Below are 13,360 nucleotides of genomic sequence, written 5' to 3'. Positions count from 1 at the left end.
TACGTATGTGTTCACTTGGGCGTCTGTGTTCACTATAGGTTCACGGAGCGGCGGTGTATACTAATAGCGTCTGGATACACTCAGCGTTCGCAAACTTACTGATCTGTCCTGGAAGCATGGTAAGTCTCCCTGTATTCCACTCTACTGAGTACGGGTTATACAGCACTAAGTCTCTACCTTTTGAGTATGAATAGTTGGTTAAGTGCATAATGCATATGAGTCTGATAATATTACTGTGGTTTCTTTCGCTATGCGTCTGAATATGATTAAAACTTTTATAAAGTAATGCAGTAATATGTTTCTCCTACATACTTGAAACGTATCTGTACTTGATTATGTGCTCATATTGCTTATTATACTAATGTATAACCTGTGACTGACTGCTAGTGTGATTGCTGACTTTGCTATTATTCTGTCAGTTTTCTCTGTCTATTCCGATCCTCAATGTTCGTGCTAAGCAGGGTGGGGTCGGATTGTATGTCACTTTAACACATTTTAAAGTGATTACAGTCACAAATTGTGACAATTCATGTCTAAGAGCGGCAAGGGTGAGGAAAATATACTCACAGCAGCATCAACACTCATATCATGTTTGTCATGCAGAGCTGGATTAACCTCTCAGGATCTGGATCAGGATGGGTTGTGTGCAAATTGTTTTAGCTTTCACCAAAGTCTCTTGAAAAGTTCAAGGCAGATGCAGGTGCAAGTTGATCCCCCATTGGCTGTGTTTGCACAGACATTATCCAGTATAGCTGAACGGATAATTCTAACTTCTGTACCAGCGATAGGTTACACTATTAACCCTTATGTGCAGCATTCCACCTGCGGTTTATTATTTCCAGCAGGGAAAACGGTAGCCTCTGTACAGAAGCAGGCTGAAAAGCGAGTGGTAAGTAAATCACATAGACACGGAACAACATCTTCACAGTCTACACATGTTTCAGATGAGGATTCATCAGAGGAGGAAGACTCCTTACACTCTGGTTCTGCGTACAAAGATGAGGAGGAAGGTCTCAGCTCAGTGAACATATCTGAGTTGATTAATGCAATGAAACCATTCTATCCTTAGAAGAATCAGCAGAGCCTGTGTTAAAATCCAAGGCACCTGTATTTAAACGTCCCAAAACAGTTCAGACTGAGTTTCCTAGATCCGAACAGCTGACGGAAATTATGGAAGAGGCTTGGGCTACGCCCAGTAAGAAATTTAGAATTCCTAGGAAATAGAATTCCAGTTATCCTCATCTGGCTGGGGACTGTTTAAAGAGGGAGGTAGCCCCTAAAGTTGAAATGCATGTTATTCGATTACTGAGAAAATCTACATTATCTCTGCCTTCAACATCATTAAATGTTGTCACGAATAGGAGAGTAGATAGTTTGTTAAAAACCATTTTTTCCTTGTCTGAGGCTATCATGAGACCAGACATGGCTTCAGCCTGGATGGCTAAAGCAGTGGCAGCCTGGGCGGATGCATTGGAAGGGGAAACTTCAATGGCATCTAGAGAGCAGAAATCCCATATTGCTCATACCAAACAGGCTGCAATATTCTTGGAAGAAGCCTCTCAAGCATCAGCTTCAGCATTAGCCTCTTGCAAAGCAGTTTGGCTACGCACTTGGAAAGCTGATTCAGAATCCAAGAAGGTTTTGGAGTCTTTACCTTTTACTGGAGATATTCTCTTTGGTAAAGAATTAACCAGTATTTTGGAGTCAGAAGCAGGCTCCAAGAAAGTTTCCTTACACTTGCAAATTTAAGCCTAAAATCCCAGCTTTTCGGTCTCAAGGAAAAGCAAAAGGAAAGAGTGATGGCAAACAGTCCCAATACAACAGGTCTGGTAAGACTAAAAGGCATTGGGCTACCAGAGAACCGGTTTCTACAACAGTAGATAAGCCATCAGCCTGATGGTGCAGACCTCCACCTGGGGTACCCCAGGGTGGGAGGATGACGTCTTCATTTTGCACAGATCTGGCAGCAGTCTACCAAGGATGCCTGGGTGCAAGAAGCGGTATCTCACGGTTATGCGTTTGCTTCAGGAAAAACCCTCCTCAAAGGTTTTTTTTTGTAACAGCCCATCTTTGGTAGAGACAAGGGCCAAGGCTTTGCAAGAAGCAGTTCAGAATTTGCTTCAGTCAGGAGTAATCATTCCAGTTCCTCCTGCACAATGAGGACAGGGTTTCTACTCCAACCTGCTTCTAGTCCAGAAGCCAAATGGGTCGTTCCGGCCCGTACTCAATCTGAAAATGCTGAACAAGTACATTTGGGTACCTCTTTTCATATGGAGACTTTACGTTCCATAATTTTGCCCATGGAGCCAGGGGATTTTTTGGTGTCCCAGGATGGTTACCTACATCTTCCTATAGCCCTCTCTGATCAGCGCTATCTCAGGTTCGCTATCCTCCAACAGCATTTTCAGTTTCAGGCTCTACCATTCGGATTGGCCACAGCTCCCAGAGTATTCACCAAAATTATGGTAATAATGGCAACTTATCTCCGCTAGTAGGGGATAAGAATTTTTCCATACCTCAACGATCTTTTAATCCTGGCACAGTCACAGGAATTGCTTCTGTGTCATCTGCAGCAGACAATAGAGTGTCTGCAGAAGCACGGATGGCTAATAAATTGGGCAAAATCGTCTCTGGTTCCGTCACAGCGGATGACTCACTTGGGGGGCTGTATTGGATTCTAGCCTTCAGAGAGTAATTTTACCTTTGAACAAAATAGCCAAACTTCAGTTGAGGATTGAGGGAAGCTCAGCTCCGATGATCTTCTCTGTGGTTCTGACCACCTTTTTGGAGCCTGCATCTTTCCCTCGCTCTGACGGAGCCGTACCATACCAGTATCGATGAGCACAGTACCGACTACCCAATCACGGAGTAGAAGAGGAGGAGAAGCTTTTGTGGGATGTTGAACTTTCTTAGTTGCCTGAGGAAGAACAACCTCTGCTGCGCTGCTTGGGATATACACTCCCACAAGGACAATTGAGGCAAATTCCTGGGGGGAATAGAAGGGGTTGCAGTTGATACTTAGCATTTCCAGGTGAGGGCATATGAGGAGGTATGCGGACCTCCTGGCCATGTCCCTCGAAGAGCCCTAGCCTCTGCCGCTTCAAAGGGATCTTCTTCTGCAAGGTCCATTCGTCTATCCAGACTTACAGCAGCTATGTTTGACGGCATGGTGGTTGAAAGGGAGATATTAGCCCGTAATGGGCTTACCGCCAAGGTTATCTCTACTATGGTCCAGGCTAGAAAGGTGGTCACATCTACTCATTACCACCGCATCTAGAAGAGGTATGTTTCCTAGTGTGAAGGTCATCAGTACTCCACTGTAGAATTTCATCTGGGCAGGTTCTTGCTCTTCCTGCAAGCTGGGGAGGATATGAGCCTTCGTTTAGACTCCATTAAGGTTCAAATATCTGCCCTGTCTATTTTCTTTCAGAGACAGTTGGCTGTAGTTCTACAAGTTCAGATGGTCCTAAAAGGCGTCCTTCGTATTCAGCCACCCTTTCTACCTCCCACGGCTCCGTGGGATCTCAGTGTGGCTCTCACTTTTCTCCAATCATACTGGTTTGAACATTTGCACCGGGTGAACTTAAAATTTTTGACTTGAAAGACTGTCATGTTATTGGCCTTGTTGTCCTCAGCATGGCGGGTCTCAGAATTGGGGGCCTTATCCTGTAAGAGCCCTTACCTGGTGAGCGGAGCTCAGGACTTGCCCTCAGTTTCTGCCTAAGGTGGTGTCAACATTTCACATCAACCAGCCGATAGATTCTCTGACACGTAAGTTTCTCCAAAATCCTTGGACATTGTTCGAGCTTTGAAGATTTATGTCAAGAGAAGAGCTCGTCACCAGAAATCTGATTCCCTTTTTGTTCTCTGTGACGCTACGAAGATTGGCTGTCCTGCTTCGAAACAGTCAATTGACCTTGGATCCGGATGACAATCCAACAGCCTTACTAGTCAGCAGCCTTGCCGCTGCCGAGTTCTGTTCAGGACCACTCCACACAGTCAGTGGGTTCTTCCTGGGCGGCTGCCCGTGGTGTCTCGGCTTTGCAGTTATGCCGAGCTGCTACTTGGTCTGGTTTGAGCACTTTCGTAAAGTTTTACAAGTTCAATACTTTGGCTACTTGAGGACCTTCAGTTTGGTCACTCGGTTTTGCAGGGGTCTCGGCACTCCCACCCGTTCTGGGAGCTTTGGGACATCCCCATGGTAACCCTTAACACCCTAGTATCCCCTAGGACATGAGAGAAAATAGGAATTTAATACCTACCAGTAATTCCTTTTCTCCTAGTCTGTAGGGCAGTGTTTTTCAACCACTGTGCCGTGGCACACTAGTGTGCCCTGAGCAGTCTTCAGGTGTGCCGCCATAGAAGCAGAGCCAGGCCCGTCAGTGTTTTGCCGTTACTGGAACGATCAATACTGGTGGGTTTAGTGGTTGCAGAGCCAGTTCTAATTTCAGGCCCGGGCAGTGTTGGGCTCTTCTGACTTTCTCAGATCTGGCTCAGGCGTTACCTGTGGAGAAGCTGCAACATGACATCCTAGGACACGCAACTGCACCATGCATCACCATTATATGTGAGTGTGCCTTGGCAATATTTAAATGTTGTTCAGTGTGCCGCGAGTTGTAAAAGGTTGAAAATCTCTGCTGTAGGGGATACTGGGCACCCGCCTCTGTGCTTCGACTTTTTCTGCAAGAGTTCTTGTGTGTTTACTGTTTAAGTCTGCTGTTGCTGTCCCTAGTTTCAAGTTGTGGTTAGCGCTGCTATCCTCTTGTTGCGTTATGTGCTGGTTCGTATCTCACTACTTTTTCTTATGTGTTTTCCTCCTCTCAAAGTATGTCTGTCTCCTCGGGTACAGTTTTCCTAGACTGAGTCTTGCAGGAGGGGCATAGAGGGGAAGAGCTAGCACACTGAAGAATTTAAAGTGCCATGGCTCCAATGGACCCTATCTATACCCCATGGTAACGCTTACCATCCCAGTATCCCCTACGGACTAGGAGAAAAGAAATTACCAGTATGTATCAAATTCCTATTTTCGTGCTCCTTTTTTTCTTTTTACTGGCAGCTATCCAATTATTAACATTTTTTGTGTCTTTGCTGATGTCTAATTTTATCTTCACAGATGCTGAGCAATCAATTTATAGTGAAATCTTCAACTCACAATGTTTATTTCCTAGACAAAATAGGATTTTTATTTTTTATTTATTTTTTACCTGGTTTGAGACCAAACATGAGTACTGAGTGAATTTTTGGACCGGAGTACATTTCCGGTGCCATCTGTGTTCCCAGTTTAACATGGTATCCGGTCTATAGATCTACACTAAAAAAGGTCTACAGTTAATAGGTCAACCACTAATAGTCATCAGGATCAAAAGGTCGACACACATATGGTCGACACAATTTAAAAAATATATATATATTTTTTTTCAACTTTTTCATATTTTCTACGTGGACTACGATTGGGAATAGCAATGTTTTGCTTGAAGCATGACGAGCGAAGCAGTACACTAATGGTGCTTGTTTGTTGCAGAAAAGTGACAAAACACCTCCCAAAAAAAAAAAAAAATGATGTCTACCTTTTTGTGTCAACCATTTCCCTGTTGACCTTTTCTACTGTCTACCTATTCTATGTCAACTTTTTGACCATGTCGACTATTAGTGGTAGACCTATTGACTGTAGACCTTTTTAGTGTAGAGCTAATAATCCACACCCATTTAACGTTTGGTTCCGTCTCCAGGCATGGCTGATTTCCAGTACTTGGCTTTTACCTGTGGCACTGACGGCTCGCGGACATCCCTGTATGACAAAATTTTACTGAAAAAGCCAGAGAAAGAAGACTTTTTCCACCAGGACATCACCCTTCATATTCCGCCACCTATTTTCTCTCGATTAGACACCCAAGTGGATTATTATTACCGCCCCAACATCAATCACAGGTATGTGCCACGGTCTGCTTTATTCAGCTCTCCAGCAAGGCAGCCTTTCCGTCTTCTGCAGATGAATTGAATGAACAGATTTGTTACTTTGCTCTGATCAGATTACCTCTGCTGTTGACCATTCCAGCTTCCACGAGGAGATCTGGAATTTATGAGTCACTTAGATCTCATGTACATCACAGCTATAGATTATTTACAAGGGTATTCTTGTGACCCCTAGGCGAGACAGCAGGATGCATGTCTAGTTCTCTGACATGTCTGCACTGCTAACATGCTTCTTACACGGAATAACAGATCGCATTGCAAATACAGTGGCTGGACGATAGAAGCTCTGTCAGCCCAACTTATGCTGGGTACATACTATGCGATATATCGTTTTTGTTATATCGAAGAATGATGTGTTGCGAGTACACCGGGTAGTATGTACAGCTTATTTGTCTGAATGGCGTCGTTCAGACATATGGCATTGGCCCTGCAGCATTGTCGATACTTGCAGATATATCAATACCTTTGGCTGTGTGTACGACAGCCACAGAAACCACCGACAATGACATCACAGCTGGGCAGGCAAATGTAAATGTCCACCCAGTTGTGATGTTTGGTCCGCTATATATCGAATGGCAGATTGGTAAGTGTAATTGGTAAGTCGTTTAAGTGTGTATCCAGCCTTGCACTCAACAAAGATTTATTTGCCTATAGAAATTGATGAGCTCATATTTAAGTCATGGGAGCCATTTAAAGTGTTCCTGCTTCTCATGTGCTAAAGTCAATAACACAAGAGCGTAGAGACTGGGCCCAGGTGCCTCCAGGAACTGGGACACTTAGTAAGGACATGGTGACTCCTTATCCTGCAGGCTTCTGCTACTCCGCTACCTAGACATGACCCTAGGTCACCAGTTGTAGCTTATTGTCCTTAGAAGGAGGAGGAGCAATGCCCGCTTTAAATCTAGAGGCTAAATCGCCAAACACTCGCAGGCTATTACATTTTACTCGAGAGTGTTTCTAGAGCAGATTGGCGATAGTGTACCAGAAAGCCGGCATTCACACTTCTATCAGTGCGGTTAAATTGCGCGTGTAATGGTTTGTATCTGTGCAGTGTCACATCCCTGTGGATAAGTCATGCTAGCACTTCAAGTGCCAGTATGTCGCTAGCTTACTAGTAACTATAGAATGTGTAGTTTTATTTGGTTTCATGCTCAGTAAAGCTTTATATTACAGAATGTTAACGTATTATACTGGTATGAGTTTGTGGAAACTTAGTTCTTGGCTCGTGTTTCTCATGAATTCTGTCAAGGAGATTACATGCTGCGTCATCTGCCAGGTTACACCGTATCTGGTGCCGGACATGTTTATTTTGCTATTAACAAGGCATATCTGTAAGTGCAGCTGAGACTTTCTCACCATTAGCTGGCCCTAAGCTAGGAACAGGTCTCCTATCTGCAGTAATGTGCCACTTCGCCTTGTCCGCTTCTTCTTCAGCTAATGTTGTCTCATTGTTGTTCACCTGGAATATTCTAGAGATGATTTACCCTCCATTTTGTGGACTGGACTAATCATGAGAAGGCTGCCTATCCTTTTAGTGGGAAGTAGTGCCACTCTTTAATGTCACTGGTTCTTAGCTGGATTCTTAAACCTCTGCGATGCTTCTGGTTCTTAATAAATTTGTTTTGACAACCTATAACCATTGGTACATCCCAGAAAATGGCTGCCTGCACGGTGCCAATTGATTGGTATATTTCCGAAGTATTGTTAGCAGAAAGTAATGACTGAGAAAGTAACTGCAATTGGCTAACAATGGTCTTTTACTTTTAAACCTCTCACTGCATTTGTCCAGTTAAACAAAAAAAAAGAAAAAAAAAAGGATTTAGCCAACTCAATAAAGGCACCACAGTGCATCTTCTGTTATCCATGGTTAATAATATTTATGCAGGGTCTCTGTTTTGTTTTCCCAGGGATGGTTACCAGCCACCGCATCTGTCCAGCGATAACTTGATTGGCTTGAGCAGGGCGCGCAGGCCTCACAACGCAATCTTTGTTGTCTTTGAAGATGAAGTAGTGCCCACTGAGCCGCACCCAGCCGCTGCCAAGAACTGGAGGAAAATCTGCACTAATACTCTGGACAAGAAGATAGAGCAGGAAATGAGGCGGGTGCGTTAACCAGTGCTTCACTCACACTTTTACATTTAGTGTAACAATATAATTAGTATACAGATATATGTAATTTCATGGTAAGAAGTTACAGGCAGCTTGTCACAGCCAGTGGCCAACTCTAGTGTTGGATGGTAGAGTTTTCTACAGATTATATAACCTGGTGTCTGTCAGGTGTCATACCGAAAACCTTTGTGGTCTTACTACCCTGGTCGGTTCCCCCCTCTGGGCTCACTGCCCTGGCCGGTTCCCCTCTCTGGGCTCACTGCCCTGGCCGGTTCCCCTCTCTGGGCTCACTGTCCTGGCCGGTTCCCCTCTCTGGGCTCACTGTCCTGGCCGGTTCCCCTCTCTGGGCTCACTGTCCTGGCCGGTTCCCCTCTCTGGGCTCACTGTCCTGGCCGGTTCACCTCTCTGGGCTCACTGCCCTGGCCGGTTCCCCTCTCTGGGCTCACTGCCCTGGCCGGTTCCCCTCTCTGGGCTCACTGCCCTGGCCGGTTCCCCTCTCTGGGCTCACTGTCCTGGCCGGTTCCCCTCTCTGGTCTCACTGCCCTGGCCGGTTCCCCTCTCTGGTCTCACTGCCCTGGCCGGTTCCCCTCTCTGGTCTCACTGCCCTGGCCGGTTCCCCTCTCTGGTCTCACTGCCCTGGCCGGTTCCCCTCTCTGGTCTCACTGCCCTGGCCGGTTCCCCTCTCTGGGCTCACTGCCCTGGCCGGTTCCCCTCTCTGGGCTCACCGCCCTGGCCGGTTCCCCTCTCTGGGCTCACTGCCCTGGCCAATACTCCTCCCTGGCCTTACTTCCCTGGCCGATGATTTTTAGTGGAATGTACAAATTTTCTTATTTTCGATTTTTTTATTTGGGCCTCTTTCTTCAGCTCTTCAACATCCGTCCCATTTGGTCCCGAAGTGCAATAAAAGCCAATGTCAGTCTCCACCCGGACAAGCTCAAGTTGCTGTTACCTTATGTAGCTTATTACATGGTGAGTATTGGTAGCACATCAGGGTTATTTCAATGTGAGAATAATTTTCCCGCACAGCGCTGAACGTACAATGATAACTCTTCATAAGTAGTACCTAGACTTGCTGCAATTTGTTTCTGCATCTGCTGTTGTATGTCTGGTTCTTTTACTGCGTCTGCCCTCTGTTTAGTTGACGGGACCATGGAGGAGCCTATGGGTGCGGTTTGGCTATGACCCAAGGAAAAACCCGGAAGCTAAAATCTACCAACTACTTGATTTCCGGATACGTTGTGGGATGAAATATGGTAAATAATGACAGATGAGCTGAGGGAGGTGGCATCTGCTTGACTTGATATAGCTGCCCCCCCTTCCCCCAACTCCGATCACAAACTCACTTTCATTGATATAGATCACATGATCAGATGTTTCTTTCCTAAATAGGGTATACACCAAACGAGATGCCCGTTAAAGCCAAGCGCAGCACCTACAACTACAGTCTTCCCATCACTCTGCAGAAGCCAAGTGAGTAGCTATATTCCTTGCTTTTCATGATCAGCTGTTAGCTCATCAGAAATATCTCACTTTCGCTGTGAGTTTGATGTTTTTTTGGTATTTAGTCTTTAGAAATTAACCTTTAGTACTTATTACACCTTCCTCTCCATTTAGTCATTTTTGAGGTGCCGTTAATGAATGCATGTATTTGTCTTGCAGCCCCCCAGGCAGTCAGCATGCAGGACCTGACTCATGGACTGGGAGCTTCAAGCTCCAAAGAGAGTAAAAAGCCACCATCTAACAAGTACAAACTGAAGGTGAGCGCGGTTCCCTGTGGGTGGCATTACTCACTCTGAGAGCCTTCCCCTGAGGAATATGTACCTGAACTGTCTTGTAAAGCCACATCATGACCACTTTCTGCAGACCGTCTCTCTTTATATTTGTCTTCCTCTCCTCTATCCTCACAGGATTCAGTCTACATTTTCCGTGAAGGGAATTTGCCTCCGTACCGTCAGATGTTTTACCAGCTGTGTGATTTAAATGTGGACAGGTACAGAATACTGTCATAGTTGTGCATTTTCTTTTTCACTGAAACAGCTGAATTTGGCTGCGTTTAGCTGTAGATAGCTAGAATATTATATTTTCATTTAATTGTATATTTCCTGCTCCAGTTACAGAGTGATGCTAGAATTAGGGTTACCTCTTATAGGTACTTATATGAACAATACTGTGTCCATATTACTCTCTTCCTATATCTTTCTGATCATCAATATCTATTTTATTTGCAAATCCATCTCTTCATTTGTTGCTGTTGTCTTCTTTTTTTATTTTTTATGTTAAACCTAAAATACAAGTTGGATTTTAAAAAACAGCTTCATACAGCATTCCATTTAACGCGGACATTTCAGATATTACAATACAAAATCTCCCTCTTTGCTGATGACCTCCTCAACACACTTCATGTATTCTACTGAGAACGTTCTGATTTTGGGGCGATTTCCAGTAATCAAGTCAACCATAGTAAATCTGAGGCCACCTCTCAGAACGTCTCGAGCTTAACTTTGATTTCCACTGGAAAACTACATCCAATAAATATCTAGTCCCCAACCTAAATAAATCGTATGAGAACCGTGGTACCTCTACAATTCTGCTGCCATGCCTCGCTCCCGTTGACCTGTTTCTCACACATGACCTGTTGCTTATTGACCGGTTGCTGCCACACTTGGCTCTCATTGACCTGTTTGTTGCACATGACCTGTTGCTCATTGACCGGTTGCTGCCATGCTTGGCCTCATTGGCCTGTTTCTCGCAAATAAGCTGTTGCTCATTGACCTGTTGCTGCCACGCTTGGCTCTCATTGACCTGTTTCTCACACATGACAAGAACTTTATTTTGCCATTTGGACCCTCTGCTTACTCCATCTCCCGCCTTCCTGAAGCTCTTCCCTCTCTTCCTTTTTTTGTTTCCATCTCTCTCCTCTTCTCCTTACCCCCTAACTGTTTACACCTCACCTATCACGGACGGATCACTGTCCTACTCATCCTCCAGGGGACTTTAAACTGTCACATTCTGCTTCTAACCAGTTACATGTAAATAAGTGTAAGTTTACATGGAAGCAGAGACGGACGTCAGTGCATAAACATTCTCTGTACTAAACTGCACAACATGTTTTTGCTATATAAAGTGTAATGCAAATATTAATCTCTTCTTATTCACACTCTAGCACTTTAAATATGCTGAATATGTGCCAGATTTTAGACAGGTTATTAATAAATGTTGTGAATACCCCGCTGTAGTTTGCAGGAAGTCATTAAGCGGAATGATGGTGCAGAAACAGAATGCACTGAACGGGATGGCTGGTGTCTTCCAAAGACCAGCGACCAACTCAGAGACTCCATGTCCCTCATGATCAAGCAGATCATCCGTTCCAAGAGGCCAGGTAAGAAGGGACATTGTATATCTCCATCTAGAATAGCCAGGCACATGATACGCATCTTCTTCTGTATTCATGAGAAGGGAATGTGTGGGCACACATACTAGAGGTAAGTAGCTTCTTCCGTTTGCGTGATGTCAGCAGGGGTGGCGGGATGTTGGAAGTGTTTTTATTCTTTCCGCCATATACATTTCTGATTTGGACCAGCATTACTTGCCAAAGTTATCATAGTGCTTCCTGGGGAGAATATTTCTGCAGCATGTCCTAATGGTTGTTTTTCCATTATACCTTCTTGCCTTAGCCCTGTTCTCCGGCCCCTCCACCTCTGCTGACAGCAAGGAGCAGCTCACATATGAGTCTGGGGATGAGGAGGAAGATGAAGAGGAGGAGGAAGAATTTCACCCTTCTGAAGGCAGCGAGAATGAGATGGAGACAGAGTTGCTGGACTATGTTTGAGATAACATGCTGCGCACTGATCCTCTTGGTGTCTCTCTTAGGGGTGCATTCTCACCATGTACTCAGCTGGGATCCCTGACCTCCGTACGTGTGTCAGACTGTGAGAGTGACCTTTACTGGCATACTTACAATAGAGTCACGTTCTATGCTGATAACTGTTATTAGTGTTCACTCTAGGATTTTTTTAGGGCAGGGTGCTGAGCATTGAAGAGGGCACATTTTTATTTTGAAGGGCACATTTTTGATGTGACGCTTTGCGCACAAGCATAGCGCATATGTTTATAGTTTTTGTACATACATTTTGCCCTTAGTAAATCATATACCCATGCATACATATAAGACACCTAACATCTGTACTGAGAAACATACTGTATATGTCCAGTCTTCTTGAAAGATCGGCTGTAGCATATACATAAGTAGATAATTATAAATGTCTGTTCCAGTGCTGAAGTAGTTAAAATCCATATGTGTTATAAAACAGAAAAGTTAAACAATGGGTTGAAATATATAGGGGGAAAAAATAAGTCTGTTCTACTAGGGACATAGTGTAAGTAGTACATGCTCACTGCTTACCCTGTTCTTTCCCTCTTTATCAGAGTGCTGTGTTATTTACAGTGCCTCCGCTGCCATCCAGTTGGCTAAGGATAGAAATTGTGTTCCAATTTCAGAGGTGGGCATGGAGTAGACTACAACATTATAACATGCACTCTGACTGTTGCATTCTGTATACAAGGGGGCGAGTTATGGTCCTGCAGGGTGCACTAAAAAAGGGCAGGGTGCTTTTTCACATTTCAAAAATGGGCAGGGTGCAGCACCCTGCTGAAACAGCCTAGAAGGAACACTAGTTATACGGACAATTAACCATGTAGCTGAAGAGGACAAGACTAATGTCTATAGTAACCTATTACATAGTAGCCCAAATGAACTGTAACTGTCAGGTACGTATTTGCCTTTATCTGTCTAGAGCAGGTTACGCTAATGAAAACGAGAAAGTTACAGTTGGTCCTTTATAATATATCTAAATCCTATATGTGCTGACTAGGTTTATATTTCTCTTACGTCCTAGAGGATGCTGGGGTCCACATTAGTACCATGGGTATAGACGGGTCCACTAGGAGCCATGGGCACTTTAAGAGATTAATAGTGTGGGCTGGCTCCTCCCTCTATGCCCCTCCTACCAGACTCAGTTTAGAAAATGTGCCCGTGGGAGCTGGTCACAGCTAGGAGAGCTAGAAAGAGTTTTCTTAGTTTTTTTTTTTTTTATTAGACCATTAGGTACAGGAAGGCCGCTGGCAACAGCCTTCCTGCTTCGTGGGACTTAGGGGGGAGTAGGAACCAACTCTAGAAGTTAATGGTTCTCTATCTCCGCTGACAGGACACTGAGCTCCTGAGGGTGATGATCGCAATCCCACGAGGCGACCGATCACTCCCGCAGCACGACCGCCACCC

The 13,360-nt window shown here is 44.7% G+C and overlaps 1 protein-coding gene across 1 annotated transcript in view; it reads left to right on the top strand.

The window, feature by feature from the left end:
- The window catches only part of GTF3C5 (general transcription factor IIIC subunit 5), a 30,506-nt gene extending 17,472 nt beyond the window's left edge, over window positions 1-13,034 (top strand). Inside the window, exons 3-11 of the mRNA XM_063936746.1 lie at window positions 5,730-5,928; window positions 7,881-8,076; window positions 8,947-9,051; window positions 9,221-9,335; window positions 9,472-9,552; window positions 9,742-9,839; window positions 9,990-10,072; window positions 11,319-11,461; window positions 11,757-13,034. Coding sequence (XP_063792816.1) covers window positions 5,730-5,928; window positions 7,881-8,076; window positions 8,947-9,051; window positions 9,221-9,335; window positions 9,472-9,552; window positions 9,742-9,839; window positions 9,990-10,072; window positions 11,319-11,461; window positions 11,757-11,911 — 1,175 coding nt within the window. The 3' untranslated portion in view covers window positions 11,912-13,034. The remainder of the gene's footprint in view (window positions 1-5,729; window positions 5,929-7,880; window positions 8,077-8,946; window positions 9,052-9,220; window positions 9,336-9,471; window positions 9,553-9,741; window positions 9,840-9,989; window positions 10,073-11,318; window positions 11,462-11,756) is intronic.
- Window positions 13,035-13,360: the final 326 nt, after the last annotated feature.

The sequence above is a fragment of the Pseudophryne corroboree genome, chromosome 8 (genome assembly GCF_028390025.1).
Source record: "Pseudophryne corroboree isolate aPseCor3 chromosome 8, aPseCor3.hap2, whole genome shotgun sequence".
Taxonomy (NCBI): domain Eukaryota; kingdom Metazoa; phylum Chordata; class Amphibia; order Anura; family Myobatrachidae; genus Pseudophryne; species Pseudophryne corroboree.
This window is presented reverse-complemented; position numbering and strand designations above follow the sequence as displayed.